General features: G+C 41.7%; 5 protein-coding genes across 7 annotated transcripts; 2 read left to right on the plus strand and 3 right to left on the minus strand.

Annotated features, from left to right (window-relative positions):
- Positions 1 to 228: 228 nt before the first annotated feature.
- On the plus strand, positions 229 to 3728 carry LOC116260110 (organelle RRM domain-containing protein 1, chloroplastic). Of its 2 annotated transcripts, none has more exons than XM_031638203.2 (4): positions 229 to 575; positions 2089 to 2157; positions 2666 to 2769; positions 2874 to 3728. In XM_031638203.2, exons 1-4 carry the CDS (start codon positions 398 to 400, stop codon positions 2886 to 2888), a joined length of 366 nt encoding a protein of 121 aa, XP_031494063.1. In that variant the 5' UTR covers positions 229 to 397; the 3' UTR covers positions 2889 to 3728. The 2 variants fall into 2 exon arrangements, with proteins under 2 accessions (XP_031494063.1, XP_031494062.1); XM_031638202.2 differs by having other exon boundaries at positions 232 to 575; positions 2860 to 3728.
- A 1690-nt stretch (positions 3729 to 5418) lies between these two features.
- LOC116260193 (uncharacterized) lies at positions 5419 to 8938 on the minus strand. Its single transcript, XM_031638335.2, has 2 exons — positions 5894 to 8938; positions 5419 to 5679 (listed from the first exon to the last, which is right to left on the minus strand). Exon 1 carries the CDS (start codon positions 7753 to 7755, stop codon positions 5995 to 5997), a length of 1761 nt encoding a protein of 586 aa, XP_031494195.1. The 5' UTR covers positions 7756 to 8938; the 3' UTR covers positions 5419 to 5679; positions 5894 to 5994.
- Positions 8939 to 9085: 147 nt separating this feature from the next.
- Positions 9086 to 13528, minus strand: LOC116260194 (uncharacterized). 2 transcript variants are annotated; one of them, XM_031638337.2, is made up of 3 exons: positions 13232 to 13527; positions 12749 to 13154; positions 9086 to 11010 (listed from the first exon to the last, which is right to left on the minus strand). In XM_031638337.2, exon 3 carries the CDS (start codon positions 10988 to 10990, stop codon positions 9242 to 9244), a length of 1749 nt encoding a protein of 582 aa, XP_031494197.1. In that variant the 5' UTR covers positions 10991 to 11010; positions 12749 to 13154; positions 13232 to 13527; the 3' UTR covers positions 9086 to 9241. The 2 variants fall into 2 exon arrangements, with proteins under 2 accessions (XP_031494197.1, XP_031494198.1); XM_031638338.2 differs by having other exon boundaries at positions 12734 to 13528.
- Positions 13529 to 15092: 1564 nt separating this feature from the next.
- LOC116260608 (uncharacterized) lies at positions 15093 to 16078 on the minus strand. The gene is made up of 3 exons (XM_031639059.1): positions 15930 to 16078; positions 15671 to 15839; positions 15093 to 15512 (listed from the first exon to the last, which is right to left on the minus strand). The coding sequence occupies exons 1-3, from the start codon at positions 16076 to 16078 to the stop codon at positions 15093 to 15095; spliced, it is 738 nt and encodes a 245-aa protein (XP_031494919.1).
- A 1976-nt stretch (positions 16079 to 18054) lies between these two features.
- LOC116260791 (uncharacterized) lies at positions 18055 to 27505 on the plus strand. The gene is made up of 9 exons (XM_031639281.2): positions 18055 to 18376; positions 19627 to 19688; positions 20388 to 20442; positions 21856 to 21954; positions 22543 to 22629; positions 24078 to 24194; positions 26210 to 26302; positions 26936 to 26966; positions 27084 to 27505. The coding sequence occupies exons 1-9, from the start codon at positions 18275 to 18277 to the stop codon at positions 27266 to 27268; spliced, it is 831 nt and encodes a 276-aa protein (XP_031495141.1). The 5' UTR covers positions 18055 to 18274; the 3' UTR covers positions 27269 to 27505.
- Positions 27506 to 27964: the final 459 nt, after the last annotated feature.

The following is a 27964-nucleotide window of genomic DNA, read 5'->3' on the forward strand; positions in this document are numbered from 1 at the left end:
ATAGCTTCTTGATGTAGAGACCAAATTTAACATCACAAAAGTTCATTCTGTTGATTCTAAACACTTACGAAATGCAATTTAAATATTAAAAGTTATATTTCTTTAGGAACTTCTGTATTTTTGAACAGGAATAATTTATTTACAATGTTATGTTGCAAAGAACCGAATGGTGTCGGTGAATTGGAACGGTAGAATCTAATTAGCCCCTTGGTAACCTACATTACACGGACCATTTCCTATATCCAACACATGGGAGCGCTATTTTCTGAAGCTCCATTTTGTTGAAGTGGATGTCTACCTCGCCAACCATTGTCTTAGCTCAACCAGATCCATTGGCGACTGTAGTTTAGCAGCGTTTTCTGTTCCCACCTCACAAGGAAGGCCTCTTTCAAGGCCAATGGCTCTTTGTTTCCTACCCACCATCCCCTCTAATGCTAGAACCCCAATAATTTCGAACTTCTTTCCCTCCAAAACCCTAGTCTCATTCCGCCGATCCCCTAAAACCCTTATTCTGGCGTCTTCAGCAAATCATCTGCAGAGCCAACACCCACCTTCCCCCAGAATCTTCATCAAAGGTAACGCCTTTGTTCTGGTCCTTGTTTTCCCTTTTTTTGTTCTATCAGAATTGTTCTGCTTTCCCTTTTCATCTGAATAGATGTTTTTCAGCACCTTCATTGGGTGTGTTTTTTTGGGTCTTAGGCAAAGTCTCTCGTTCTGGTCCGGGTTCCTGCTCTTCTTTTCTTACCGGATCACCATTATGGTGGTCTGGAAGATAAACTTTATATGTTAGAGATGAATTAATTCTGCTACTATGATTGTCGCTATTGAAGTATATTGATTTGTTCTGAACCGCGGTTTTCTCGGATTGTCTTTCTTCCAACACGCAAGAGGAAACTTGTGTGGAAGTTTTAGCCAAAAGCTGATTGTAAATTCAGTTAGAAATGCGTACTCGAGCGGCATTCTTCTACTTTCTAAGCACTATGAACGTTGATGTTTTGTGCATTTTCTCGGCTCCGTTTGATTGGTTTGGCTATCCTTCTATTAATTATATGAAGTTTCGGAGCTGACGCTTAGGTCGATTTTGTTCAGATAGTAGAGTTGAATATTGACAGACGAGAAGCGCATTTCATAGGCCGCGCTAATGAGCTAATAGCTTTTTCCTGAGAATCTGCAACATTGTCTATTGTATGAGCTTGTGTTCTTATCTGCTGCAACTACCTGCAAGCACCAATTCTTTTATCGTGCTTTATGAGTTAAAGAAACATGTTTGTTGGGGAGGTGACCATGGATAGGACAGGTTAAAACAGCATGGCATGATCTCTCACCCTAAGGTTGTTTTTTCCCATTCTCGGAAAAGAGTTTGATAAGCACATTCTTCACATGAGTGAACAGCAGATGTTTTCCACATGTAAATGCTTTGTTCAGAGCTTTTGTTAGCAAGGGTTGTGTCTGATTCTCATATGGGGACTTCAAGAACAGGCATAGCACTAGGCCCATTTGTTAGGAACGAGACCCTCTCACTCACTAGAGATTGAGTAGAAGAAGGAAAGAACGAGAGAAAACGCACAAGGATTTTTACGTGGTTTGGGAAGACAAAAGTCCTACGTCCATAGCTGCACTGGGCTATTCTCCAGTATCACAGAACAGAGTACAAGGAAGGTCGACCCTCAAAACATAGGGCTACAGCAACTCCGCGAAAGAAGCAAATTACATTTGGTCTACACTTTGTGAAATTAAGGAAGCCTATTAAATTGGGATCACTCCAACACCCTTTGATCCTGGTCTGGACATTTCCTTCTTTCTTCTCAGTTCTTTTCCTGCAGCTATTGCATTACACTCGTGACAGGAGCTACTTTTGTTGCTTACATATCACCAAACAACATGGGAATTCCATGTTCCACAGAACATCAAATTTGAAGTGTTCCTAAGTCAATACCCTGATTTTTCAGAGATGGTGGTGTAAAGGATTTATTACAACATGAATAAATAGAAATTTATGCGTATCTCTCATGCGTTAGTGCACATTATGATTTCTTTCTCTGTTCTTCTAATGATGTCTTGTTCCCGTCTTTTTACTTAATGTTCCAGGACTGTCGCTGTCGACCAACGAGGGCTTCCTGAGAAAGAAATTTTCAGAGTTTGGGGAAGTCAATGAAGGTGAATCTGTCTTTTTGATGTATTGCTGTTAGACTGTTAGTCTTTTTCCTTTTGGTTGTTGAATTTAACCAGATTGGGCTTATATTTTTGGTTTCTAGTAGTTTTGTTTTACAAGCTATTAAACGTTAGTAGCTCTTAAATCCTATAATACTTGTGAAATCACAAAAGCTGATGCCCCTCCGGGGTCTTTCTCTCTCTTTCCCTTTCTTTCTCATCTTCCTTATGTACTTTCTATTCATAGTGTGCTTACTACATAGCAGTTGTAAATTTTTGCTGGTATGTGCCATTTTTAACAACACACTTTGATCACTGAGGTGATGAACTCATATGGTTCATCTTTCTTGCTTTTATTGTCTCCCATGCTGTCCGTTTATGTGATTACTTGGCATCGGTTCTAAACTATTCCCTTTTACTCATTTTTTAGAAGTAGCTTTTATGACTGCAGTATTTGGATTTGTTTCTTCCAACCTTTTTGGGTCTGCAATTACTGAGTTAGTCTTTATTCCAGTTAAAATTGCGAGGAACAAAGCTTCTCAATCATTAGGGTACGCTTTTGTTTCTTATGCTCGTCAAGACCATGCTCAATTGGCAGTTAACGAGATGAATGGCAAGGTACATTTGATTTTTGTAGTTCGTTAAAGTTCAGCGTGAATATCCATCTAGACAGTGAGGAAGCAAACTTTTCATGGAGGGGAATGTCAGTTTTTTGATGGCAGGTTTATTCTTGTTGAAATTGGAAGGCCTGGAAACCTTGGCAGAAAAAGAACGGCACCTCGCTACAGGTTCTGATGGTGCTCTTTATGAGATTCCCTGAAGTTTGATGGTGCCATCATCCGCAGTTAGAGCTTGGAAGTTGGGCACTCATTGAATCGGTACTTGGAGCCATATGGTTGTTGCTCTGAACAGTAAAGCTTGTACAAATGGCAACCTAATTGATTTGGTGAAGATTCATGATCTTTATTGACTTGGATAAATTAGTATGCTGGAGTGGAGGGATTTGTTGAAAAATGAACAACAGAACTGGCTACGTGTATCTTTTTCAAACCTTACTTGAGTTATTAAAGGGATACGAGCCGTTCGTCAATTTCAGTGATGCTTAAGGGGCCGTTTGATTCACAGGACATTTTTCACTTATTTGCGTCAGGCCATGGAAAAGATGAAGTTATCTGGGATAGCCTCCTTTTGAGGTGGGTTTTTTTCAGCTGAAAAGAAGAGGGAAACAGTCGAACTGCGGGGGAACCTTGGCGAAGTTATATCGGACCGATGCGATGGTCTCCTGAATTACTTCTGCTGTCCAAGATTAACTTCTCCAGGCCAATGAGGGGCATCCAGATGTGAGTTGAAGGACTTTCTTTCCATCGTTTATGTATGAGCTGGGCAGGAGGAGGTTTGTAAGTTTAAAAGACGAAGACATACTGCTAAAAAATCTCTTCTTCTTCTTCTTCTTCTTCTTCTTCTAGGGTGTGACTATCTCTTTTAGAAAAATGTTCGGGATATCAAACCCTGGAGTTGTCTTAAACTCAAAGGTGTAAATGCCTTCTTCCGGCGAGTTAAATACTGCTATTTCTTGATATTCAGTTCTTTTAGAGGCACCTGGAGTTTGCCAATTGGGTATAACTAATTGCCAATAGCCAAATGGTTCATTGATGTTCTTTTTTTTTTTTTTTTATTGATCATAGTCATCTAATTTTTGGGAGAACGAGAGGTTAACAATCCATTGCCGAAAGAACGAGAGGTTAACAATCCATTGCCGAAAGAAGATGTTCAAAGACATCCCTATCTCTTTGCCTGCAGGGACCTGGATTGTGTCGGTGATAGCACTGGTGCACCCTTCAACTTAGGAATCATGTTTCACCACCTTAAAACTCAATATAACATCCATTGAAATTGAAGTAGAAACATGTCTTTAAACATGCCGGTAACCCAACCAACTAATTGTGCCCCTAGACCCTCTCATCTCATAACTCTTGGACTTGCAATTCTACTAGAGAAAATTTTTTCTTGTGGTTTTCAATATTTCGGCAATGAAATGACTTAAAAATACTACATACCTGGTGTTGAGGTCACACCCATGTTCGGTCTTGAATTTTATAAGTCAGATCCTACTCCGTATGCTGGAACGTGAGTGGGAACCAAATTTGAAAATGACAAAAATCAAAATGCAGGCCGTTCCATTCAGGCCATACCTGAACAATCGACACTCTGATATGAATCCTTCTTTTACGGTTCTATTTATTTCCGGTGGGTCATGCGACGGCGCTTTTGTGTCGCTTTTTTGGGATGCTTTGCCTTGTTCTGCTGTGCCACCCACCATAAAACAATAATATCCCTTGCAACTTAAACCTCTCCTTTCCAACGGTGGTTGTGTAAACCTAGATTTTTTTTTCTTTTTATTGTAATTAAAAAAAAAATTGTAGCTTCAAAAGAGCATTTGGGTGTAATGTTGTTCTCCAACCATAGCTCAGAACCAGCCACCACCCAATTCGTATATTCATGTAAGTAGTTTGGATCCACCACTTACCAGATTCAACTTGTTCGGATCTTCCTAGCACATCCCAATCTGACTACTATTCAGATCCATTCCTTTTTTTTATCAGTGTAAATGTATGTAGGAATGTCAACGGATCGAATATATTCTTAATCATATTTGGATTCAAATTTCAATAAAAAAAAAGTTATATATCCGAATCGAATCCAATTTTACATTAGTGAGGCGCTATTATTGGGTCGACATTTGGGTAGTTTGTAGTTAATCTAACATGCCGAAGGCAAGGAAAAAGGGTACCGCTCATGTCACGCGTTTCGCAATCAATTATTGACTTTGGTTCGTCTCATTATCGTTGGCAATTATGGACGTCGCTTTTCACCTATGTTGCAGACAAAGGACTAAATGGAATTTTGCTTTTGTTCATGCATGATTTGTGCTGTCATGTGGAGTTTTTAGAGAGAGAGAAAGAGAGTGTAGTCGGTGAGTGGTCATAGTGGCTTCTGGTGAACTGAGTCTCAATGGATAGCTGCTGTTTTTGGCATTTAGAAGGCTCTCGCTCGCAGTTTTCTAATTATTCGAAAGATAATTACAGGCTAGTCAAATTGATGTGACATATCCCAGCCTGTAAAGGAAGGAGGTGCATTTGTTTCACCTCTGTTTTCCTATGAAGTGCTTTTCTCACCAAGAGAAAAAGAAAAGCAGGTGAAACCACCCCACTAAATGCTAGGAGGAAGGGGCCCCTTCAGTTCTATTTCGCCACCGGCACAGGGAAATTGTAAAAACCAGCAGCAGCAGACGGGAAACAACCTACCCAACTTTTTCTGCTTTCTTTTCAATTGATCATGGAAGCCTTTTTTGGTTTGTGGAGTTATGGGACCTCCACCAACAATAACAAGCTACAAAACCAAGAGTCCAAATTTTGTTACAGTAAACAGTTGGTTTCCTTCATGCCAAACTTGTTTTTTCATTGTTCAGATTATACCGAATCTGCTGTTCCAACATCCACCGGCGAAAGGAAAAGAAAAGAGGAAGATCTGCACCCAACACAAGGGACCAAATCAGCTTTTTTTTTTACGACCAAAAAGGATTTACAAGGATTGTTGAATCATTTTCCGACCACCCACAAAAAGAGAGAGAGAGAGAGAGATGATGGAGAATGTTCAAAAACGAAGCTCATTTTCAATCTTTCATAACTCCTCCAGAGAATTTAAGAGAATACATAATTACAAGAACAAAAAAATTACTTACAATAGTAATAATGCGCCCAGTTCACAACGAAAAGAATTGATTATGCAGAGTGAGCTGCAGCACAAGCGAGACTCTTGGTTTTCCTAATTTGCTCCGGGGGTTTACCGAGTTGGCAATGGGCAGATGGCGTTGAGAAGGACGTGGACCAGCATGAGGTCGACGAAGTACTGGTGCCCTATCTGCCCCCCCGTCCACCGGCTTTTCGCCGGCGGCCGGCCGTAGTGCGGTCCGTCGCTGCAGTTGTTGTCGTAGTGCCAGGGAAATGTCATGTCGAAGGCGTCCACCACCTTCCCCACCAGCCCCTTCCGCCGGAACCCCTCCAGAACCATCCCGTTGTACAACTCCATCTTTTGAGGGTTGTACGCGAATGGCCTCGTGTAACCCGCCACCGTCACCGTCGTCCGGTAAATAATCAACGGCCTTTTACGCCGGCCATCCAGCACCTCGTCCCAGAACTCAGCCGCGCGAGCCACGTTCTCCGCGAACTCGCTGGCCCTCCTGCAGCCGATCCCGTCGTGCAGGCCCGAGTTCATCACAATCACGTCCGGCAGGGTACTGCCGGCGAAGTACGACCGGAGGAGGTCGCGGTACTCGGGGTGATCCAGCGAACTCAGGCCTTCGAAGTTCAACGACACGTTCGAGTGGCCGTTGAAGATGCTGGTAATGTGGACATACTGCGACGGGTCCGCGGGGTTCCGATACGTCTCGTTGAAGCGGCGTGCGATGGACTCGACGGACTGGACTCCGAGGACGAAGGTGAGTAGGTTGCGGATGGTGTCTACGTGGTTGGAGTCACCCCAGAAGAACAGCCACCGGCCGGAGAGGCACCGCCACGCAGGCTCTCGGTGGAAGATGCGGAACGCGCAGTGGGCGGAGTAAACCCACCCATTGCTCTCGAGCGTACCGAGGGCGCCGTCACACCAAGGCGCCCGGCACGGGTGGTCGGAAGGTAGGCAGAGGAATCGCCCGGAGTCGTTCATGTCGCACGTGTCATTTCGCGCGAGGCGAGTCCATCGGCCGGACCAGGCGTCGCGGTCGAAGTCAGAAGCTCCACAGAGCTTGAGCTCCGGCGGGGCAGCGGTGTCCTCGCTAGCGGTGAATCGGATGGTGGTGTTGAGCATCAGGCGATCGTAGGCGAACCGATTGGGATGAAACTTCGTTCCCTCATAGCTCCGGAAGAGGAGACGAACGGTGAGGGAGTAGTCTCCTGGGAAGTCTGGGTGGACCTGAAGGGAGAGAGCGTAGGACCCGTTGCCATTGTCTATCAGAGGCGGCCGAGATTTCCAGGACTCGCCGGAGAGATCCACCTCGAAGAAATCTCCACCGGCACAGCGAGGGCGCCCTGCCTCGCTATAGGTCCGCAATAGAAAACGGTGGATTTTCCCTGCGGGCAGCTCTGGCCACCCGGCATCCAGCCCCGAGACAGAGACCCTCGTCGTCTTCTCATTCTGGCAAGGGTCCCTGGATGAGCTGCCGAGCCTCTGCATGGCTCTCGCGGTTATGTTCTTCTCGATAGGGATGGATATCCACGGAACAACGCTTGTCTCACCAGATCCCACACTGCCATTAACATTGCTAGTATTTCTATCTTTGTCTACGTCGCCGCTTCCGGTGAGACTATCGGCCGCGCAGACATCTTTGGTGCCGGTACCAACATCGCCATCATAGCTGCCATCGTCGTTTCTCAGGTTCCGAGAAAGTGCGATTCGCAAATCACGGAAGCGCTGGAGCGCCCGGATACCTTCATCGATGCCAGAGCCGTCAGAGATCCATATGAGGATGATGCACACGAAAATAGCCACCATAACGGTCGGCATCCGGATTGTTTTTCCGGCTGCCTCCACAAAACCTTTGCCAGACATCCTTCCTCGAGTTCTCGCCACTAATTTCGGAGAGAAAGGAGACGAGGACCAGGGAGACGGCTCCCTGAGCTCCTAAAATGGGAATTCCTTTGGACTTCCCGGTCTCTAGCAGCCGCGAATCCGACGACAAATAGGTCTTCAGAACGAAGAAGATGGAAAACAGAGGAGCATCTCTTTCTCGGCCATTAGGAAAGAACAAATTACCTTCCTTATTTTTTTCCTCTCTCTCCCTCTTCCTCATAAATTGGCTCCCGGCAATGTGGGAATCCAAGACAAAGCACTATCCCTATTCTTCCAAGATGAAACATACACGACAAATAGCTCCGTCGTCTCTTCTCCGTCACTGGAAGCTCAATCTTTCAGAACGTTGCCATCGAAAGCCTCACCCATCTCCTCGTCTCTTCCCATCGTCCTCTTGCCTTCGGATATGTTCGGGGAATGGGAAATGCAGAGAGAAGCAAGAGGAAGGAGAATCGGAACTCCGGTTTACCAACAATGGCGCTCGGGACGGGATACAACACTATGGAAAAAATAGTTGCAGAAAGTCGGTGTTCTGGCTCCCTTTTCCCCTTCCCGGTCAGGAGAGCCTCTTTCCCCCGTGAAGGACGGAAGAATTCGCGGAGGAACAGATGAGAGAGGACTCCCGGCCGGTCCTCCTAACCCAACGCCACCGTCAAACCAAAGAAGACCACTGCCTTTGCGGGGCAGCGGGAACCCTCCCTCCTATATTTGAACTTGAAGCACGCCTGCATGGGATACGTGGCTTCTTTTCATTGGACCAAGTAGTCTCGAAGACGAAAAATGCCCTTCTTCCTTTGAAAAAGGACAAAAAGCGTTGACCTTGCTTAAAGGTGCCTTGCATTTATTAGTTTGTATTTTTTGTACCAGAGAATAAATACATGGTCATTCGTAATTGAATGATTCAACTCAAACATTTTTAACTTCACAGCTCCGGTTCTTCTTAGCTGATTGCAAAGTGATTATTGTTCACATGGATCACGGCATTATAACTTACTTCAATGGGAGCTCTTCTTTTTAATTGCTTCCGTGGAAGCTCAAAGTCAAACGACACCCGTAACGCTCACTACAGACTTTGGCAAAATTCAATGAAAGTACGAAACTATTAGAATTGAATTTCAATCCAAGTTTGATATCGGATCTAGATTTAATCTAACTATACATAATCCTTAGTGGTAGCAGATCAAGAAAACAATGCTTGATTCCGAGTAACATCCACCGGCTAAGTATATCCTCAATCAGCTTTTTCAAAAGGGAAAAAAAAAAGATTTAAATGCATTTTCTAATCAATTTTCGACCACCCAAAAGAAAATTGACCGAAAGCAAAACTCATTTTTATACCTTCACATGAAATCTCAGAAACGAATTAATTACAAGAACATGAAATTACTTACATAACAATGCACCTAGCAAACTCCGCGGCTGCACATGGGTGGCTCTCCTAGTCTGCCTATGGGGTTTAGTGCACTTACTGGGTTGGCAAGCCGCAGACGGCATTGAGAAGGACGTGCACCAGCATGAGGTCGACGAAGTACTGGTGCCCTATCTGCCCGCCCCGCCACCGGCTCTTCGCCGGTGGCCGGCCGTAATGCGGTCCGTCGCTGCAGTTGTTGTCGTAGTGCCAGGGAAAGGTCATGTCGAAGGCGTCCACCACCTTCCCCACCAGCCCCTTCCGCCGGAATCCCTCCAGAACCATCCCGTTGTACAACTCCATCTTTTGGGGATTGTACGCGAATGGCCTCGTGTAACCCGCCACCGTCACCGTCGTCCGGTAAATAATCTCCGGCCTCTTACGCCCCTCCCCCAGCGCCTCGTCCCAGAACTCCGCCGCTCGAGTCACGCTCTCCGCGAACTCGCTAGCCCTCCTGAAGCCGATCCCGTCGTGCAAGCCCGAGTTCATCACCATCACATCAGGGGAGGTACTGCCAGTGAAGTACGACTTGAGGAGGTCGCGGTATTCCGGGTGATCCAGCGACCTCAGGCCTTCGAAGTTCATCGACACGTTCGAGTGGCCGTTGAAGATGCTGGTTATGCGGACGTACTGCGACGGGTCCGCCGGATTCCGATAAGTTGCATCGAAGCGGCGGGAGATGGATTCAACGGACTGGACGCCAAGAACAAAAGTGAGTAGGTTGCGGATGGTGTCCATGTGGTTGGAGTCGCCCCAGAAGAACAGCCACCGGCCGGAGAGGCACCGCCACGCCGGCTCTCGATCGAAGATGCGGAACGCGCAGTGAGCAGAGTAGACCCACCCGTTGCTCTCAAGTGCACCGAGGGCGCCGTCGCACCAGGGAGACCGGCACGGGTGGTTCAAAGGGAGGCAGATGAATCGGCCGGAGCCGTTGATCTCGCACGTCTCATTTCGCGCGTGGCGCGTCCATCGGCCGGACCAGGCGTCGCGGTCGAAGTCAGAAGCACTGCAAAGACGGAGCTCCGGCGCGAAAACAGTACCCTCACCGGAGGTAAACCGGATGGTGGCATTGAGCATCAGCCGATCGTACATGAACCGGTTCGGGTGAAACTTCGTTCCCTCGTAGCTCCGGAAGAGGAGACGAATGCCGAGAACATAGTCGCCCGGGAAGTCAGGATGGACCTGCAGTGAGAGAATGTAGGATCCATCGCCATTGTCTGTGAGAGGCGGTCGAGATTTCCAGGACTCGCCTGAGAGATCCACCTCGAAGAAATCTCCGCCGGCGCAACGAGGGTCCCCGGCTTCGCTGTAGGTCCGCACAAGAAACCGGTGGATCTCGCCGGTAAGCAGCTCGGGCAACCCGGCGTCCAGTCCTGAGACGGAGATCCTCGTCGTCTTCTCCGTCTGGCATGGGTCCCTGGTCGAGCGGCCCAGCATCTCCAGGGCTCTCGCCGTTATGTTCGGCTCGATACCGACGGCCATCCACTCGACAACGCGCTTGTCACCAGATTTAACACTGCCGTTGACGGCCGAGCCGCTGCCGACGTCCATATTGTCCCTTCTGGCGACGCCATTGCCGCTGCCAACGATGGGATTGCTGCTGCCAACGTCTTTTCTCAGGTTCCGGGAAAGTGCGAGCCTTAAGTCATGGAAACGCTGGCGGTGAGTCACCAGCGCACGGATGCCGGCGTCAATGCTGGAGCCGTCAGAGATCCATATGAGGATGATGCACATGAAAATAGCCACCGTAAAGGTCGGAATCCGGATCGTTTTCCCGGCAGCCGACACGAAACCTTTGCTATACATCCTTCCCTGAGTTATCGCCACTGATTTTGCAAGAAAAAGCAGCAAATAGACGTGATTCGATTTCGATAATATCTAAAGAAAACAACATTTCACAGACTTAGACATCAGTACAAAAAGAATGGCTAAATAACTCAATTTTTCTACACCAGCCGCTTGTCAAGCAAATTCTACCAGACCACAGCACAAACAAACAATGAAACTTGTGAAAACATGATTTTAACGCAAGAAAGCTGGAACCCATAAGAAAAAGTTTTGTCTCTTGCTGCAAATTGTTCAAAATAACTGCAGACGGAAATATAGCTCGACCAAGTAGCGTTTTTAATGTCGGTAGCAGAGCTGTATTGTTTTGCTGATGATCCAACGAATTGTGCCATATCAACTGATACAAATAGGCATAAAATTGATGGTCTTTGCTCCTCAAATAACTTGTTACTTAAAATATATAAAGAAACGATACAGATTGGCCCAGCATCATTTGAGAAAGCGGCCAATGCACACTGTATCAGACAATACAGGTCCTAATATGATAGAATGATTAGGATTATCACATGGAAACCGCGGAGAGTTGAAACACTCACATAACGAAATCTATTAAATGAAAACTCAGCTAATATTAAAGCAACTCATAAAACTACCATCATAAGGCAGAGCTACCAATTTTAAACTAATTATGAACTAGCTAGGAAATTATATGAGAAGGATGGGTAAGCAAATGGCATAGCCAAGAACAAAAAAGAGTCGGGACACACCCGTTACTGCCCTACCTAATTGAAAGGAAAAGCCGTGTCTTATAATGGCAGATTTATGAGCCACAGGCCCACAAGCAGCAGTCTACACACCCATACATTTTCTCATGCCACAGAGAGAGAGAGAGAGAGAGAGGACCGTTTTCCTATTCTTCTGAATGAAGGAAGAGGAGAGAAGTGTACCCTCCTTTGCATTCACCAATTCTAATCCAAAAGCAAAAGTGGAGTGGAGGTCAAAAAATTTGAGGAACAAAAAAGCGGGCTTTTGATTCTTTTATCCCAAAAAGAATAACTAAATAAAAGAAGTGGAACCCATAATCATATAGAACGGAGAAAAAAATATAGCAGAACAGGATCTGGCATCTACAAAGCAGACGGAGATCGCATTTGCATACAGAATGCTGCAGAAAGTTCATTATTGGAAAGATTTAAGCAAAGAAACGAACCCTTCAGATTTATAATCCGCTAAAGCTGTACACATACAAACTCTAAATTCTCAGTCAGTTCAGATCAAACACAACTCGGAATATTGTTCATATATGACAGTTCAGAAAGGAAAAAACATTTTTTGCCTCCTCTTGAAAAGAAACAAAGTAAAGAGAGGAAAACGAAATAGAAGGCATGAGATTAAATTCCACAAGAACCACCACAAAGATCGTAAAACCAACAACGAAAAGGAAACCCAGCAAAAATTCAGAGGCAACTAGGACGCTCGCGCACTCTTCAGACAAGCAGATAGGCACATATGAGAAAACGGAAGAACAAAAAATGAAGAAAGGAGCTCGAGCTTCACAAAATCTTTAGAAATCATCCGAAAAAAGATCCAGAGAAGAACAAAACAAACGAGAGATCCTTCAGATGATACCAATCACTGCATCAGAAAACCCTTTCCTCACTCAGCCACAAGATAGAATAACAGCATTGACTAAAGAAATCCAATCGCCTCCTCCTCTCATCCTTAAAAACCAAGCAAGACCAAAAGAAAGAGGTCGCAGACCTTGAACTTACGTACCTTCTCTCCCAAACGCATCCAATCGCCGTTTACTTCGGAACTCCGCCCCTTCTTTCCCGGATAAGGACAGCGAACGGGAGAGACCAAGATGAGCAGAAGTGGAAGTGTAAAGAAGAGAAAGGGGAGAGGCTAAAGGACAAGAACGAGGAGGAGGCGGAGCCGCGGAAGAAGAGGAAGAAGCAGAGGAGCGATATTTTTCAGCAGACGGCCCGGGAACAAACGCGTCCGGCGGTCGCCCTCCCGCGGTGCAGGTCACGACATCGACGTTGCTTTTTCCTTCTTCCGCCCCTTTCCCTCCCTTCCCCGTCACTCGGAGCTCGAAATCTTCAGAATGTCGCCATCAAAGACCGAACCCCCATCCTTCATTCTTCAGTCCTCTTCGATTCGTCCCCTTGACTTCCGATCTCTTCAAGGAAAGCAAAATGCAGAGAGTTCAGAGAGAAAAGAGAGACAGTACCATCAATGGCGCTTGGTAAAGGTCACCTTGGGGAAAATTTTTCCCAACAGCTTGGTTCTTGGCGCCTTTCGCCCCCCACTCCCGCTCTGAACAAACCCCTGTCTCTTTCCACGATGACGCGAAAGGTCGGGGGAGGGAAAGAGATTATCAGTCCCAACCAAACAAACGTTAGCATCAACCAAAAGACAGCGCGCGAGGAAGGAGACCGCCTCCGCGGGCAACGCTAGGCGGCAGGAACCCCCTCTATATCATCTTCGGCGCCGTTTTGTCCCGAGCCGGATCCGACGGTGCCGACATTCTGCGTGAGGGCGATGGACGGCCGGCAAACTGCTAAAATTACTGCTCTTCGGTTCTTACCCTGTACTTTAAACAACATTTGGCCGGAAATCTTCAGCCATTTTTCAATAAGAACCCGAACAAGTTTGTCCATGATCATTTACCACGGTTGTTTTCTGGCTTTTAACCACAATCTTTCTGCCGAAATATTTGGCTGTATTTTTTCGGTAATAGAAATCCCTTCCTAGTGACGCTCGTACTTTCGGACCTGGCAATTATCTCTCGCGATTGTCCTTCAAACATATGGTTGGGGTTTGGATTCAGTTTAAAAATCAGATTCAGGTTTAGTCTTGTGAATTTCGACACCAGATTCATATATCGTAAACTCAGATTTGGATATGTTACTATAAAATTTTTCTTTATTCATTTTTGAATTTCAATCGGAATCCTAACATTTGAATACTCGCATTCAAAACACACATGATATGTATTCAATTCAAACCCGATCCATTGACATCCTTATCTATTTGGGTGGACTAGCGATCATGGTTAAAGTTCTACGAGTGTCGGTATAGAGGATGCCCACACTGGCCCCACAATTCATGGATTTATTATAGTGCCTCTCAACCAAAAATTTTTCGGTCACTAATGTGAGTGACGGTGAAAGCATCTTCCCGGAAGTATCATATCGCTGGATTCCCAGGTGGACCATGCACGACGGTTCGGTTTGCAGGTTTTAATTATCAACAACATTAATGTGAAAATAATTGATCGTTTTCTAGTCAATCCTTGATATATTTCATGGGATCCCACTTTGCATCACTAAAATTTTTACAAACCAATAGATTTCAAACGTTATTTGAGGTTAAATGATGTGTTTTAGCCAAAGTAACTTATTAGTCATAAGCCAAAAATTAAGAAAGCTAATCAAAGTAACTTGATTTTTGCTTATGCCTAATCAAGTTAAATGATGATCGATCCTGCGGTTTAAAGGGATTTTCAGCTTAAGATTAAGAAATCAAATGAAGATCAAAACGAGAAGGCTCATACTTAAATCTTAGGAAAAAAAAAACAAGAGTCGTTCATAACTCTGATAATAAGCATCCAGAATAAAATTCGAAAAGAAATTTAAGAAGTCAGACCACGTACTCCAATTATCTGATTGTTAAAACTCATGATTCCAATCCAAGGACGGGCTTTGGTGGTGGATTTGATACATCCAAATGAGAAACATGCTTTTGGTAATGAAATTGAGATCGATAGTTGTATGTATCGGATATATATAACGAAAGGTAGTAACTAAGGTTGGTGTTTGATAGCCTCAGGTTTCATTAAAAGGTGTAGTGTGGACCTCAAATTCATGTTACATATAAAAAACCGTAGATTTGAAGTCAAAGAGGAGGAGGGAGAAGTATCGATTCTTAACGGATCTGAAATGTTGGGTGAAACAAACACGCGTTGAGCATATCACATTTAAGGTGGTATCGTTTTCAGATTGATACTTCTGAAACTAAATCCAAATCCAAAACTTGAATTTTTGCATCTATTTTTTCAAAACTAAACACACGCAATAAGATTTATTATTTGCTATCACCAAAATTATATCACTCATCACAGTTGTTTGACAAATTTATTGAACTCGTAGATCGATCTGCATAGAGATGAGCAGAAGCGTCTGTCGTTTTCTTCGTCTTCCTCACACCACCAACCTTTCGAGGCTTCACCTCTTGCCAGCTTGCCGCACTCATCATCCGCACAGTGCCATGGTTGAGGCTGCAGGAGTCCGTCTGCAATCCACAGGTCCCTTAGCATTTGCATAGCCTTCTTCCTACTCTTGACCAGTCCGGCAGCTCCGCCACCGCCGGCTTTAGCGGCTCTTTCCAGCCATTCCACGCCTACAGCTGTTGATGGCCCTTGTTCTGATAAGAGCAAAATTCCAAGAGCATACATGGCTTCCATGCAACCTTCCTCTGCTGCTACCGCTAGGTGCAACTTGCCATTTTCCTTTCTCTTCTTATTATAGCATTCAACCTCCAGCCCCACCAACACATAAAGCATATTAGTGTCAACTGATCATTACATAAATTAGAATGCAAAAACATATTATACATACATAGCAGATATATGAAAAGAGAGAGAAAGATGCAGAATTTCTCGTCTTAGAAACAAGAAGAACCACAAATTCATACCATGCCTAGAATGCAGGATGCTAGTTGATTTCCTGCCTCTGCGCAATCCACTACCAACCGCCACGAACCCTGCCGATACAGCCACCAGCCCAGCCCTCGAGACCTGTCCACAATGGTGGCTCGTTTGAGCACCCATCTATCCCTTGCAGCTTCACCCAACATCTTGCATCTACTCACCCCATTTGAATCAAACCCTTTAGAAAATCCATGAAAAGTGCTTGAAAATTGAATCTATTTGAGATGACAGAAAACTACTTACGTGAGCTTCATGTTGGCAAGATCAGAAACCGACAACATGGCCGGCGATGACGAAACAACGCGCGCTGTGATCTCTGCAACGACTTCTTCGGGAAGAACATCAAGAGTCACCGGTCTCTTCATGACAGCCTTCTTCATGATCTTACCCATGATGCTCCTCCTCCTCTCTCTTGTTAAATTCTTCAAATTTGTAAGAACAGTCGCTCTCTCTTTCTCTCTCTCTCTCTTCTATTTTTACGTAGAAGTAGTTTCTTCATAAATAGGCAAGTCCACCGTCATGGAATGGATAATGATATCTGATGATCCAAACCCATTTAATTTGATCGAGATAAGTTGAATGCTTATCGACTCTTAGAAAGATCAAATGTTACCTTTTCGATCTTGATATGTTTCTTGAGAAAACTAACTTCGAGGATTCCGGATGGATCCGCCGGTTGCTTTCCTAATCAGATTAGAGCGATAAAGCAACACGGGAAAGTTGAATATGGTGCAAATCCTTTGTTTGATTAATCGTCTTTCCTATATTTTGCTTTTTACAGTTACCATCCAGTCGTCGCTTCTTCTATTTATACAAATATGAAAAAGGTTGAGCGCTCGAGTCTTCTTTTAGCACATTCTTTACATTTTTCACTTTGTTTCTTTTTCAACTTGCCTTGTTGGGTTTTTTTTTTTTAATATATGTTCAAACATTACGAATCTATAAAATAAAAAAAGATATTATAATTCAACTTGCCTTGTTGGTTTTTTTTTTTTAATATTCAAACATTACGAATCTATAAAATAAATAAAGATATTATAAGGTTTTGAAGGCAGTGGTTTGATGTTTTTTTCCAAGAAACGTGATTTTTATATGGGTTTAAACATTGAACTCGTTTGTTATAACCAAATACTTAACTGATCATCGGGCCCAGCTCGAACTCCACTCTATTCACATATAGCTCAGCGACTCGCTTAAGCTTACGTCTCTTAATATATATTTTTTGCATAAAATTTTCATGATTTTAGTTAAGCCATTTTAGGTTTTTGAAATTACAAGAATAAGTATTAGTGATAAATGAGCTTAATTGAGTTGAGTTCATCCAATTCAAACTCGACTCATTTACAAAGTTAAGCTCGAACTCAACTCGTTTAGCTTACGAGCCGAGCTCGAGTTGGCTCGACCCGTTCTAACATTCTTAATTAATGCTCTTTTCAAATGTCAACGACATGGAATCAAGCAAATGGATGTTCACATTTGGATTTGTATTCAGATTTGAACGTGAATGAAGAGATCTCTATACTATATCCAAGTCCTTTTTTTAAATTTATAATCCAAAAACATGACTTTTATTTTCAGAATCTGATCCGACTTTCAAGTACACAACTGAATCGGAACTGCATGTATATATGGATATTGGAACTGGGATCGTTATGAATTCAAATTTGAATCCAGATCCAGATCTAATTGGATATTTAATTTAAACCAAATCTAAATATTCGTATCTGATCCTACTTCTTAATGGGATGTCCATTTTTTTTCGTTTTTTTTTTTAAATTAGTTTGTTCAGACGACTTGTCCCAATCCAATCTACTGATATCACTACATCTTCGTTCTATTGATATTTTAATAAAATGACATATATATATTTTTTAAAATTTAAAAGTGATTTTGTAATTAACAATCAGTGGGAAAAGAAGAAAAGAAAATGGACCGATCTCTGGAAAGGTCAAACTGATCTCCACCGTCCATCGCCACGATCTCAGTCGGTGCTTGCTATGGGCCCCACCGGACCGCAAAATTGGGAAGGATGGAACCTTTCTTACGAAGCACTCTCCTGTTATTGCTATAGCACAACAAAAAGCAATAGCGCCATCGCATAGTCACGTGGAAAATCCAGACCTCAAGCCCTCGCGTTGTTGGCCTTCCAGCGCAGCTAAGAGTGGAGAGCTTGCAGGTACATCCGAACGAAAGAAGTGGGACTTGTTTTATGAAGTCACCAACATGTCAGCAGGTGGTTACCTTACCACTGCAAAGAAGGGAGCCAATGATGAAGCGTATTGGATGCGTGATTGGTTAGTTGATCTGCGATAATCCATTCTGTCTGTTTTCTTCTTCTCAAATCTCAGGTTCTTCTCATTCTTCGTCTTTTTGGGAGAGAGATTTGTATCAAGAGAGGGGGAAATTGGGGGCGTTTGTGGTGGCGGTGGAGAATTGGGGGAGACAGGGGCTTAAATCTGGCAAAGCAACAGCAGGGAGGGGCTGGTGGAGGGGGGCTGAGGTGCAGGGGTGCGTCAAGGCAGGAGGCGGCCGGTGGTGACGACGAAGAGGATTGCAGGCCGTGGCGACGCAGGCTGAGGCTCGCCAGCATGGCCCTCTCAATTTCCTGGCCCTCTGCCATTCGCCTTCTCGTCCTTCTCCTTCTCCTCGCGGCCATCACCACCGCCTGCGTTACGCTTCCAATCGAGAAGGTGTAATTTGAAATCCCCACCATCGTTGCGTCCTACCTCTTTCTTAGTTCATCTTTTTTTTTTTCCCGCATTTTTCTCTCTCAGGTTCTCGTATTTTCTGACGTTTTTGGTCTTTTTCTGGATTGCCCACCAACTCAATTTCGCGCTGTTGATTGTAATTGCCCTTTCCTTGGTTATAGGATTCTCTGTTTCTTGTTATGTTACTAAATTCCATTGGATGTCGGCGATCGGATAATGGTCGCATTCTTTCTGTTTTTCTTCTTCTCTTGTTATTTCTGATTTTGCGAATGGAGGCTCGTTCCAAGATTTTTTGGTCTGCCGTCTAACTTTTCTTCGCTTCGTTGCTTCGTTGGAACCCGGATCTGATTTGGATCTATTCGGCCATTTCGTTTTGTATAAAGTTAATTTACATTTTCTCAGCAAGCGTTCGCTACATGCTGATGCGTTTGTACGGAATTGCTACCATTTTTATGACGATTTAATTAGATATTAGTGATTCTTTCTTTTTCGTGAATGGGGTGGGGAAAGAAGAGGAATTACTGTCTTGTATGTTGTATCATGTTGATGGATTGTGTAAATGGTGAATTGGAATTGCTATGTCCACATATCAGCAGAATTCTTGTTTGCTTTTTGCTCTCAGATGCGTTGTTTTTAGCATTCTCTCCATGCGCATTTTTCTGTTGATCCTTGTCCTGGACACTCTTTAGATGAATTAGAGGGCATCTGTAGAGTGAACTATGGCTTCCTATGGTCTTAAAGACAATTTAAATAATTTATGCAGATTTCCTTTTTCCATATTTTCTCCTCTTTTCAGTGGGATCAGGAACATAATTCCTTACAGTGGATTGTTATCTTCATTGTAGTTTCGTATTCTTCATAGTTCATATGCCACAGTAGGGGCTTATTCCATCACCTTGGCTTCATGGCTATTATCTTACCCACGTTTGAAGGTGAACTAGGGTCACCTTGGCTTCATGGCTATTATCTTACCCACGTTTGAAGGTGAACTAGGGTACCATGTTTCTTCTTCTCAGGGAACCATGTGGTGCTTAACTGCTTTGTTTTCTGTTTGTTAGTTTCTCCTTGAGTAAAATTTGTGTTGATCTGTTAGTTCAGTGTTTTCTAAGCAGGGAAGATTCTTTTAAAGTTTTCTTGAAGGATTTTTTCTCATTTCAGCTGTTTGTGCTGTCACTTTCTGTTCCTCACATTATTTCTGCTGGGTTAACTAAATATGAAAGCATATGCTGCAGATTTTGAAGGACTTCTTGGTTTGGATAAAGCAAAACCTTGGTCCTTGGGGTCCACTTGTTTTGTAAGTACACACTACTTCTTCCTTATCTCTTCCTTTTTGCCTCTCTAGTGGACTTGCATGAGCGCAGAAAGATGTTCCAATGATAATTTATGTCCATCAAAACGTGCATTAATGGAAATCTCTTTTTTCTTTCCTGTGAGTTGGGCCTACATAAGAAAATGGGAAAGAAAAAAAGATGTTTGGTTGCTAGAATGCCATGGCAGGGCCAGAAAATTTGGCATGAGCGGCACTAATGAAGACATGCTCATATCTCAAGGGGCATCCATATATATAAAACAGCAAACTTTTGAAAGCACCGATGTAAAAATAGAGAAACTTTGATAGACTGGTGTGGGCAACTGCCCACACCTGCCTACATGTGGCTCCGCCACTGCTAGCATGTGCATGCATTAGTTGATGTACCTAAATTGTCCATCCTTCTACATTTTTCTATTCAGCATTTTGCATCAATTCATTTTTCACTTTAGCTTGAAGCCTCGATGTGCAGTTAGGTGCTAAATCCTTATATTTATTTGGCACTCATCCCATCAATGAGTTTATAAATGTTTCATTGAAAAGTTTCTCTTAATTCCTTTCACAAGTTTATCTCACTTAAAAACTACAAGTCTCTATAGCTATCTGCTACCAATATGAAACATCAATTCTTTTAATCATGCAGCATACTGTAAGCCTTTTTAACTCTTGTTTCAAACAATGTAGAGCCGTTGCATACATACCTCTTACAGTGTTAGCAGTTCCAGCTTCAATACTTACTGTAAGTACTGATTTATTTTCCTTTCCCAAGCTCCTTGTTTGAAAGTTTAGTATCACAATTAATCAATGAGAGTGTTACTCCATTATGTGCCACTAGCAAGAGAGGCTTTGTGTCTGTCCTGAAGCGTTCTATTTGCTTTTGGATAAATGCACTCCCATGTTTATTTGGCTCCATGAACCATAGTCTATAAAAAAGTGTGGTTGCTTCCTGCTGCAGAATCTCAACTTTCACGTGATGCATGTATGATAAGGTCAGAATACACACTATACTTCATACCTGACATTAGTGGAGGGCTTCCAATCAGAACCTTTTCCAAGTCTTAATAAAGGCAACATCCAGAAGAGGCTCAAATTTAGCTGGAATTTGGTTGCCAAAAGGATATGCTTGTGCTTACCAGATCGCAATATCTTTTTCAGTTACATTGATGACTGATGAGGAAATCTTGGCTAAAAATTTGTCATATTCCAACGATGATCATTGCTGTCATGAAAGGAGTTTGACTTATAATCTCCTGAATAGTTTCATCCTTTTTTTCCCCATGAAGTAAGATCATCGTCATTAATAGCTCAATTATGAGTATGGGGAAGAATGTTGGTTAAACTGATAAACATGCTCTGGACAGAACTTCAATTTATGTGTGCATTTGTACATACATGTTGCATCCTCAGAACTGAACCTGAGATTTACGTTGTATAACTATGTCAAGAAAATAGGTCTGGAATGCTCAAATTTGTCGTATTTGTGTGTGCAGATTAAACTGGTACACATCCTCTAGACAAAACTTCAATTTGTGTGTGCATGGTACATACATGTTGCATTCTCTGAAATAAACCTGAGGTTCACGTTGGACAATCATGTCAAGAAAATATGTCTAGAATGCTCAAAATTTGTCGTATTTTTGTGTGTATCATAGATTGGCATTAGTATGTAATTCCTGTGTACAGTAACTAGTTTGTTTGATGGCCAAAAACTACGTGATTGAATATATATAGTGTCTCATACAAGAATATCTTGGTAAAATAACTGTGTAATTCTCAGTTTACTCCCTGACCTTCAACTTAATCTATTAGGGATAGGTTTTTCATTGTTTGGGTTGGAATAGTTCCCATTTATGGAATGTTTTAGGTAATCCTGTGAGAAGCTCTCGTTTCCGCAACTCCAATTTAGTTGTTTGACATCATAGAAAATAATGAACACTAAATAGGATAGTCGGAGGCATGATCTTTGTAACCTATCAGACATGCAGTTGTCTCATTAACTTGTTCATGATGATCTTATTCCTTCCATGCATTCTTTGACTGTAACTGGTTTTTTGCAAGTGATTTTATAAATGCTACTACTAAAAGAATTGTGATCATTGGTTTTCATGAAGAATTGGCATATATTTATTATGGGACTTTCTTCAAATTTCAGCTTGGAGGTGGCTACCTTTTTGGGTTGCCTATAGGTTTTTTAGCAGACTCCATTGGTGCCACTATTGGTGCAACAGCAGCATTCCTTCTTGGTAGAACAGTATGTATTCAAATCTATCATTTTTAGTTGCATTAATGCCAATTCTTTTTGCTTGGTGTAATGCTTTGACTGTATTTGTGTTCAATTTGGCTAGGCCCCCCTTTTTTGTGCCTTAAATTTCCCTCATTAATGCACTATTTATGTCCATTTAATCTGCATATGCACAGAGGGCCTAGTGGAAAAATGCCCCACGCCTCATATTAATCGCACATGAGCATAGTCTGTAGCCAATGGCACAGTGCTAGATCCATGGATAGTAGTCCTGTCCATAACTTCTTAACAAAAGTGTACCATTTAGAATGCATCTTTGGTAGATGTAATCACTTCCTCAGTTCTTGTTTTTTATGCTTTCATTTTTAGAAGATCAGATTGATACTACTTATTTTATGATTTTTTATTTTTCTGTTTCCATCTTCTCTTTCTGGTAATAACATAATGGGTTTAACACTTCAGATGATGCTTTTTGTTTGTTATTACTACAGCAAGTCATCCTTATACATTTCACTATTGCTCCCTTCCATGTAACTGGATAGCTGCTAGCTTTTTCTCCCATGACGAACAATTTTTTTGTGCTGGCCATTCATGCAGATTGGAAAACCACTGGTTATGTCAAAATTGAAAGATTATCCACAGTTTCAGGCTGTAGCTATAGCAATTCAGAGATCAGGCTTCAAGGTTTGGATATGCCTTGCTAATGTTGTTTTTTTTTTTTGCTGTGAATAATTTTCACTATGTCCTGTTCTTTCTTTTCACTGGTAATTTACTGTTTTATGCTTTCCGCTGACAGAGAAGCTAAGGGATACTCCATTGTGCAATTGAAACTAGATACCCTTAGGCGATCAATTCTTTGAATATAATACATGCTATAGCTGCATTTAGCATTTTTATAAACCTCTCAAGAGTTGTCTTATGTTTAAAGTTTTCCATATGGCTGCTTCAGTGCTTTGCGAAATAGTCCTTCACCAAATGTAATTTGTTCTATGGTCTATCTCTCCATGCATCTGAAGGAGTTTGTTCTTATTATTATTTAATCATTTAATGGTTTATTCTGTATACTTGTGCTGCAACATTTGTATTATAAAATTGTCTCTCACCATTTCAAGCTTTTCTAACTTTGATGCTTTTCTGAGATCAAAAGCCAAGGGATTCAAATGTATCCAGTATCCACTATTGTATCTCCTTGTCTTGCCTTGCAAAATGCCAAAAATTAATTAATACTGAATAAAGTCAAAATATAGTTTCTTTATATATAATGAAGTACTATAGCTGTTTGATAGGACTGAATTGCTGAACAAACAATTTCTTTGCTGATTAAACATTATCCTGTGCTGATTGTTACATGATTCTACAACACACAGACATATGTTTCATGAGTTTTGCTAGCCAAGCCAGTTCCAGATTTGCGTGCATGTCCATTTTTAAACTTACACTGATGGAATTATAAAGGTGAAATTGCTCTGAGATCTTGGATTCCCTAGAAGTGTGGAAATGGAAAGAGGAAGATACAAACTCTAAGAAAGAACACCTTTTAGAAATATTTTTTCATCTGCACAGTCAAACAGTTAAAAAAGCTTATATGAGGTATGAACTCAGGATCTGTAAACAAGAGGCTTTTTCAAGAATGCCACAATATCCATGTTATCATCAATGCCTTGAAAGTATTACTACTAAGTTTTCACTTTTTTTGTGAAAGTCATGTTAATACCACATGCTAAAAATTGTTGGTTATATTTGTGTCAGTGTGTTGACAGAATCTAAAGTATAGCATCTGCCGAGGACAGAAGTTTATATTTTGTTTTTTGTAAAATTTCAAAAAGCTAATTTTATCATCCGAGAAATAAACATTCAAGAATGGCGATATACTTCCAAAATCTGTCTTCATTAAGAACCTCACATGGTGAAATGGCAATTTAGTTGAAAAGCTTCAATATCTTGGCCCGCTCAAAACTGTTCACAGATTTTCTTATTTGAACTTTGAAATGTTGAGATATACTTCAAGTGATTCGCTTGAAATGAACCATGATTATGTTTTTGTTGTATTCTAAATCTGCTTTCTTTTCTATTTCTCTGCATCATGCAGTGGTATGGGATTGATGTTGCATTGTTTATTTTTGTTTCTGCAGATAGTATTACTTCTCCGCCTTGTTCCCCTGCTTCCATTCAATATGTTAAACTACCTTTTGTCCGTAACTCCTGTCAGTCTGGGTGAATACATGATGGCTTCATGGTTGGGAATGATGGTATGCAATTACCACAGGCCTTCTTCTCTTTCTCTCTCTCTCGATATATATATATATATATATATATATATATATATATATATATATTTCTGAAGAAAATGCAAACTCCTCTGCTTGAGAAGGACTTTGGAAGTTCAATATTCTGTTCTGGCATATTTGGGCTTGTGGTTTGGATATTTTAAGCATTTTCACCTTTTGTATCAACTAAATGCTCTCATTGAAACTTTGGATGAAATATTGATTAGCTTGTAATAACCTCATTTAATCTATCAGTAGTGAAAATGAGTTACAAAAGCGGCCACTGCTTTCATCTCAAAGTTGATAACTAATTAACATGCAGAGAGACTTGTATTTTGTTATAAAGTGAAAAATGAGAGTGCATTCTGAGACGTGTGACAGGAAACAAACTAGTCAGTTTGCAACTTTATGGTCCAACTGGTGATTGCTTTTGCATTAAGTCGCTCACAGATGTGAAACCAGTCTTTTGTTAATATCCAGTGCACCTCATGTTCACACGTCCAGATCTTCTCCATCAGAAATTTCTGACGGCTTTGGAATTTAGATAGTTGGATACAAAACAATCGTACTATTCACTATTCAGTACCTATTTGAGGCAATTCTTTTATACTGCATATGCAGAGGTTAAATGTCATGCAACTGCCATCTATTGAGAAATTTAAATACGGGAAGAAAAGCCATGACATGGTCCTTTAGTTAATCTGCTCATATTTATGATATATCTTCATTTTTTATGTTTGAGTCTGTCAATTACATTCTTCCCATCTTTGAAATAAACGTGGGCCATATTATTTGCGTTGCATTAATTTCTTTTTCTTGCTCATGATTGCATTTTCCATCTTTATTCTTTAATTCTTTTGCAGTATTCTTCGTGGCTTGCATCTACTCCATTGATTTTGTGTGAAGAAATGGTACATATAGGATTCCATGCAAAAAAATCCTTACTATGGATAGAAATTCAAATTCAAGAACTTCAACCAAAGGCCACATGAGGGCAAAGCACTCAAAGGCTCTCACATATGCAAATGTGCACAATGCACAGTAACAAGAACACAAAATAAAAACATTTTATCAGTGACAATGTTAACTAAAAGCATGAAGTAAAGTGGTTGTTTGGCTAATGGAAGGGTAACATATCGTTCCATTTGCCAAACAGCCCCAAAATGGTACTGCAGTCTCATTTTTATACACTTAGAATGAAGACCAATATATATATATATATATATATATATATATATATATATATATATCACTAAAAGACAGTCACTACATTGGCACTAGTGTTGGTTTATGGTACGACCAGCGGTTTGTTGTGGCTTTAGCGATAATTTATGGACCTATGGCCCTTTTAGTGACAAACTTTTTGGATTTTAGTTGTCCGGCAACCGTTCAGCATTCGACAACATTGACTATATGTATATACACACACACACACACACACATAGAGAGAGAGAGAGAGAGAGAGAGAGAGAGAGAGAGAGAGAGCCATTTGATGACCCTTCCCTTGTCTGGAAAGAAAAGAGAGGGAGGCATATAACCAAGAAGGCAGGCGACACAAAACTAAGATTTACTTATAACAGACAAAGTAGGCACTCTAGATATGTGTACACATACATATAATAAGATTCACATATATAAATATGCAAATACGCATACATAAGTATGTGCATGCGGACACATATATTCATCTTTGTGCCTCTTCGAACTCGCAATGTCACATCCTCAAGTTTGCGTTGCTAAGGAGAAGAGCAAATGTGGTAAAGCAGGAGTCTTTATATAGATATCTTTTACTTGATACTCTGATGTGGATGATAGTTCAACATTTTTCCATAGCAACTCTTCATGAACATAATGACAATCAATTTTAAATATTAATCCCCCTTGCCCTTTCCCCCTCTTTTTTCTTCTCAATGCATTATCAATTTATTCTCCTTTGTGGTAGAATGTTTCTCCTTTTTTGGGGGAGCTGATTGTTGCCATTTCTCACTTCATTGCAGCCTATAACATTTGCATTGGTATATGTTGGGACAACTTTGAAGGATCTATCTGATGTGACACATGGCTGGAGTGAAATCTCAACAACACGTTGGGTAAGTTACAGATACATGGTTTCACATTACTGCAAATAATAAACGGCGTTTCTCTATATTCAACATAACTTTGGACCATTACCAGTCTATCCGTACCTTACAGTGATTAAAAATTGATATCAGTGTATCTAGACACACATGTATTTTTCAGCATAATTTTCTTTTACTAGTATTTTCTGAAGCCCAGTTTTTCCTCCTCTTGTAGGGAAAGAAAGGGTATCCATCTAGTGAACTTTAGAATTTTATCATGTTGCTAGCTGTTATCTTTCCATGTTCTTGCTTTGTTCTGGATACTATTGGATTTTGTATGTGGTTGTCTTATAATATTTCTCAATAAAGCATATTAAACTTCAGGGTTCCTGTGTGATGATTAACCATTATAATGTTACGAATAATCTGGATCTATATTCTTGTTTGGGAGTGGCTGATACCCTGGAATGTTCAAATTTCTTTTCCAACCTTTACATCCAGTGGGGCTTGTATATTCTAGGACTTTTGATCCATTGTGCAGCAAGGTTTCTTGTTTTGCTCAACCGTTGGGGCAATTTAGGCTATCAACGTTCATTCTTTGTTGAATATGTATGGTACATTTAAATTTGTTTCTTACACGTGCCTCGAATGACCCTAATGCAGGTGATGCTTGTGTCTGGTCTTGTGCTCTCTGGTGAGTTATCTGTTGGCTAGTCTTCTATCTGACTTAAATCTCTTTTTCCCTGTTCAGTAAAGGCTAAAAGTGCACCCAAGAATATTTCACCAAAGCCTGAGATTTTCTGTTTGACAGTGATCCTGATGATATGTGTTACTAAAGTAGCAAAGTCATCCTTAGAGAAGGCCTTGATGGAAAATGATGCAGCGGTGGATGTCGTAGCTTCTTCCCAATTGCCCATTTCTGTTGACCCTTCGATGGATCTCCACCAGCCTCTGATAATCAAAATCGACTCCTCAACTGATGGTCATGAAAAATAAGAAATTAGTAATTGATGTAAATTCTCTCTCTCTCTCTCTCTCTCTTTCTCTGTCCCTCTTGGTTTTACATGAAATGGTACCAGATTCATTGATTAAACATGAAACTTCTCTTACTCTAGGCACCATTGTTACCTGCGCAGCATACATGGTGTATACATGAAAAAATTTCAAATTTTCAAATTTATGATGTGTAAAGATGACTGTAAATAAAGTAGCACGGATTCCTTTTTTTGCTTTTCTGCTTCTTTTTGTTTTTTCCTTTTCCATGGAGGAGTTAGAAGGGGTGCCAACTTTTTTCTATGCACAAAACCAGAATCATGGCAATCTTGTCCACCCTCATCATGAGTCCGCTTGCTCTGCTGCTGTGGCTGTCAACCATACACTTGATTTGTTCTTCCACTCAGAGGCAAATCTAAACTGACAGATTACCGCCTGGGTGTCCGGTTTGAAGCGCTCGGCACTGTAAATAAAAAAATCTGTCTATGGAGCTTCCTCGGTGCTATCTGAAAGACTCGTTTTATTGCACAACTCTCTCTCTCTCTTGTGTTGGGGGGTCCTCTTGAACAAGGTTCATTTGTTGGCCACGTTTTTCTCGGTCTCGCCGTAGGAATCATGGATTTTGAACATGCTGAGAGATCAAGTTGTTCGCGTATGGGTCATTTAGATTGTATTTATTTGCCTTCTCTGATTACATTG

Source organism: Nymphaea colorata, chromosome 9, assembly GCF_008831285.2.
Source record: "Nymphaea colorata isolate Beijing-Zhang1983 chromosome 9, ASM883128v2, whole genome shotgun sequence".
Taxonomy (NCBI): domain Eukaryota; kingdom Viridiplantae; phylum Streptophyta; class Magnoliopsida; order Nymphaeales; family Nymphaeaceae; genus Nymphaea; species Nymphaea colorata.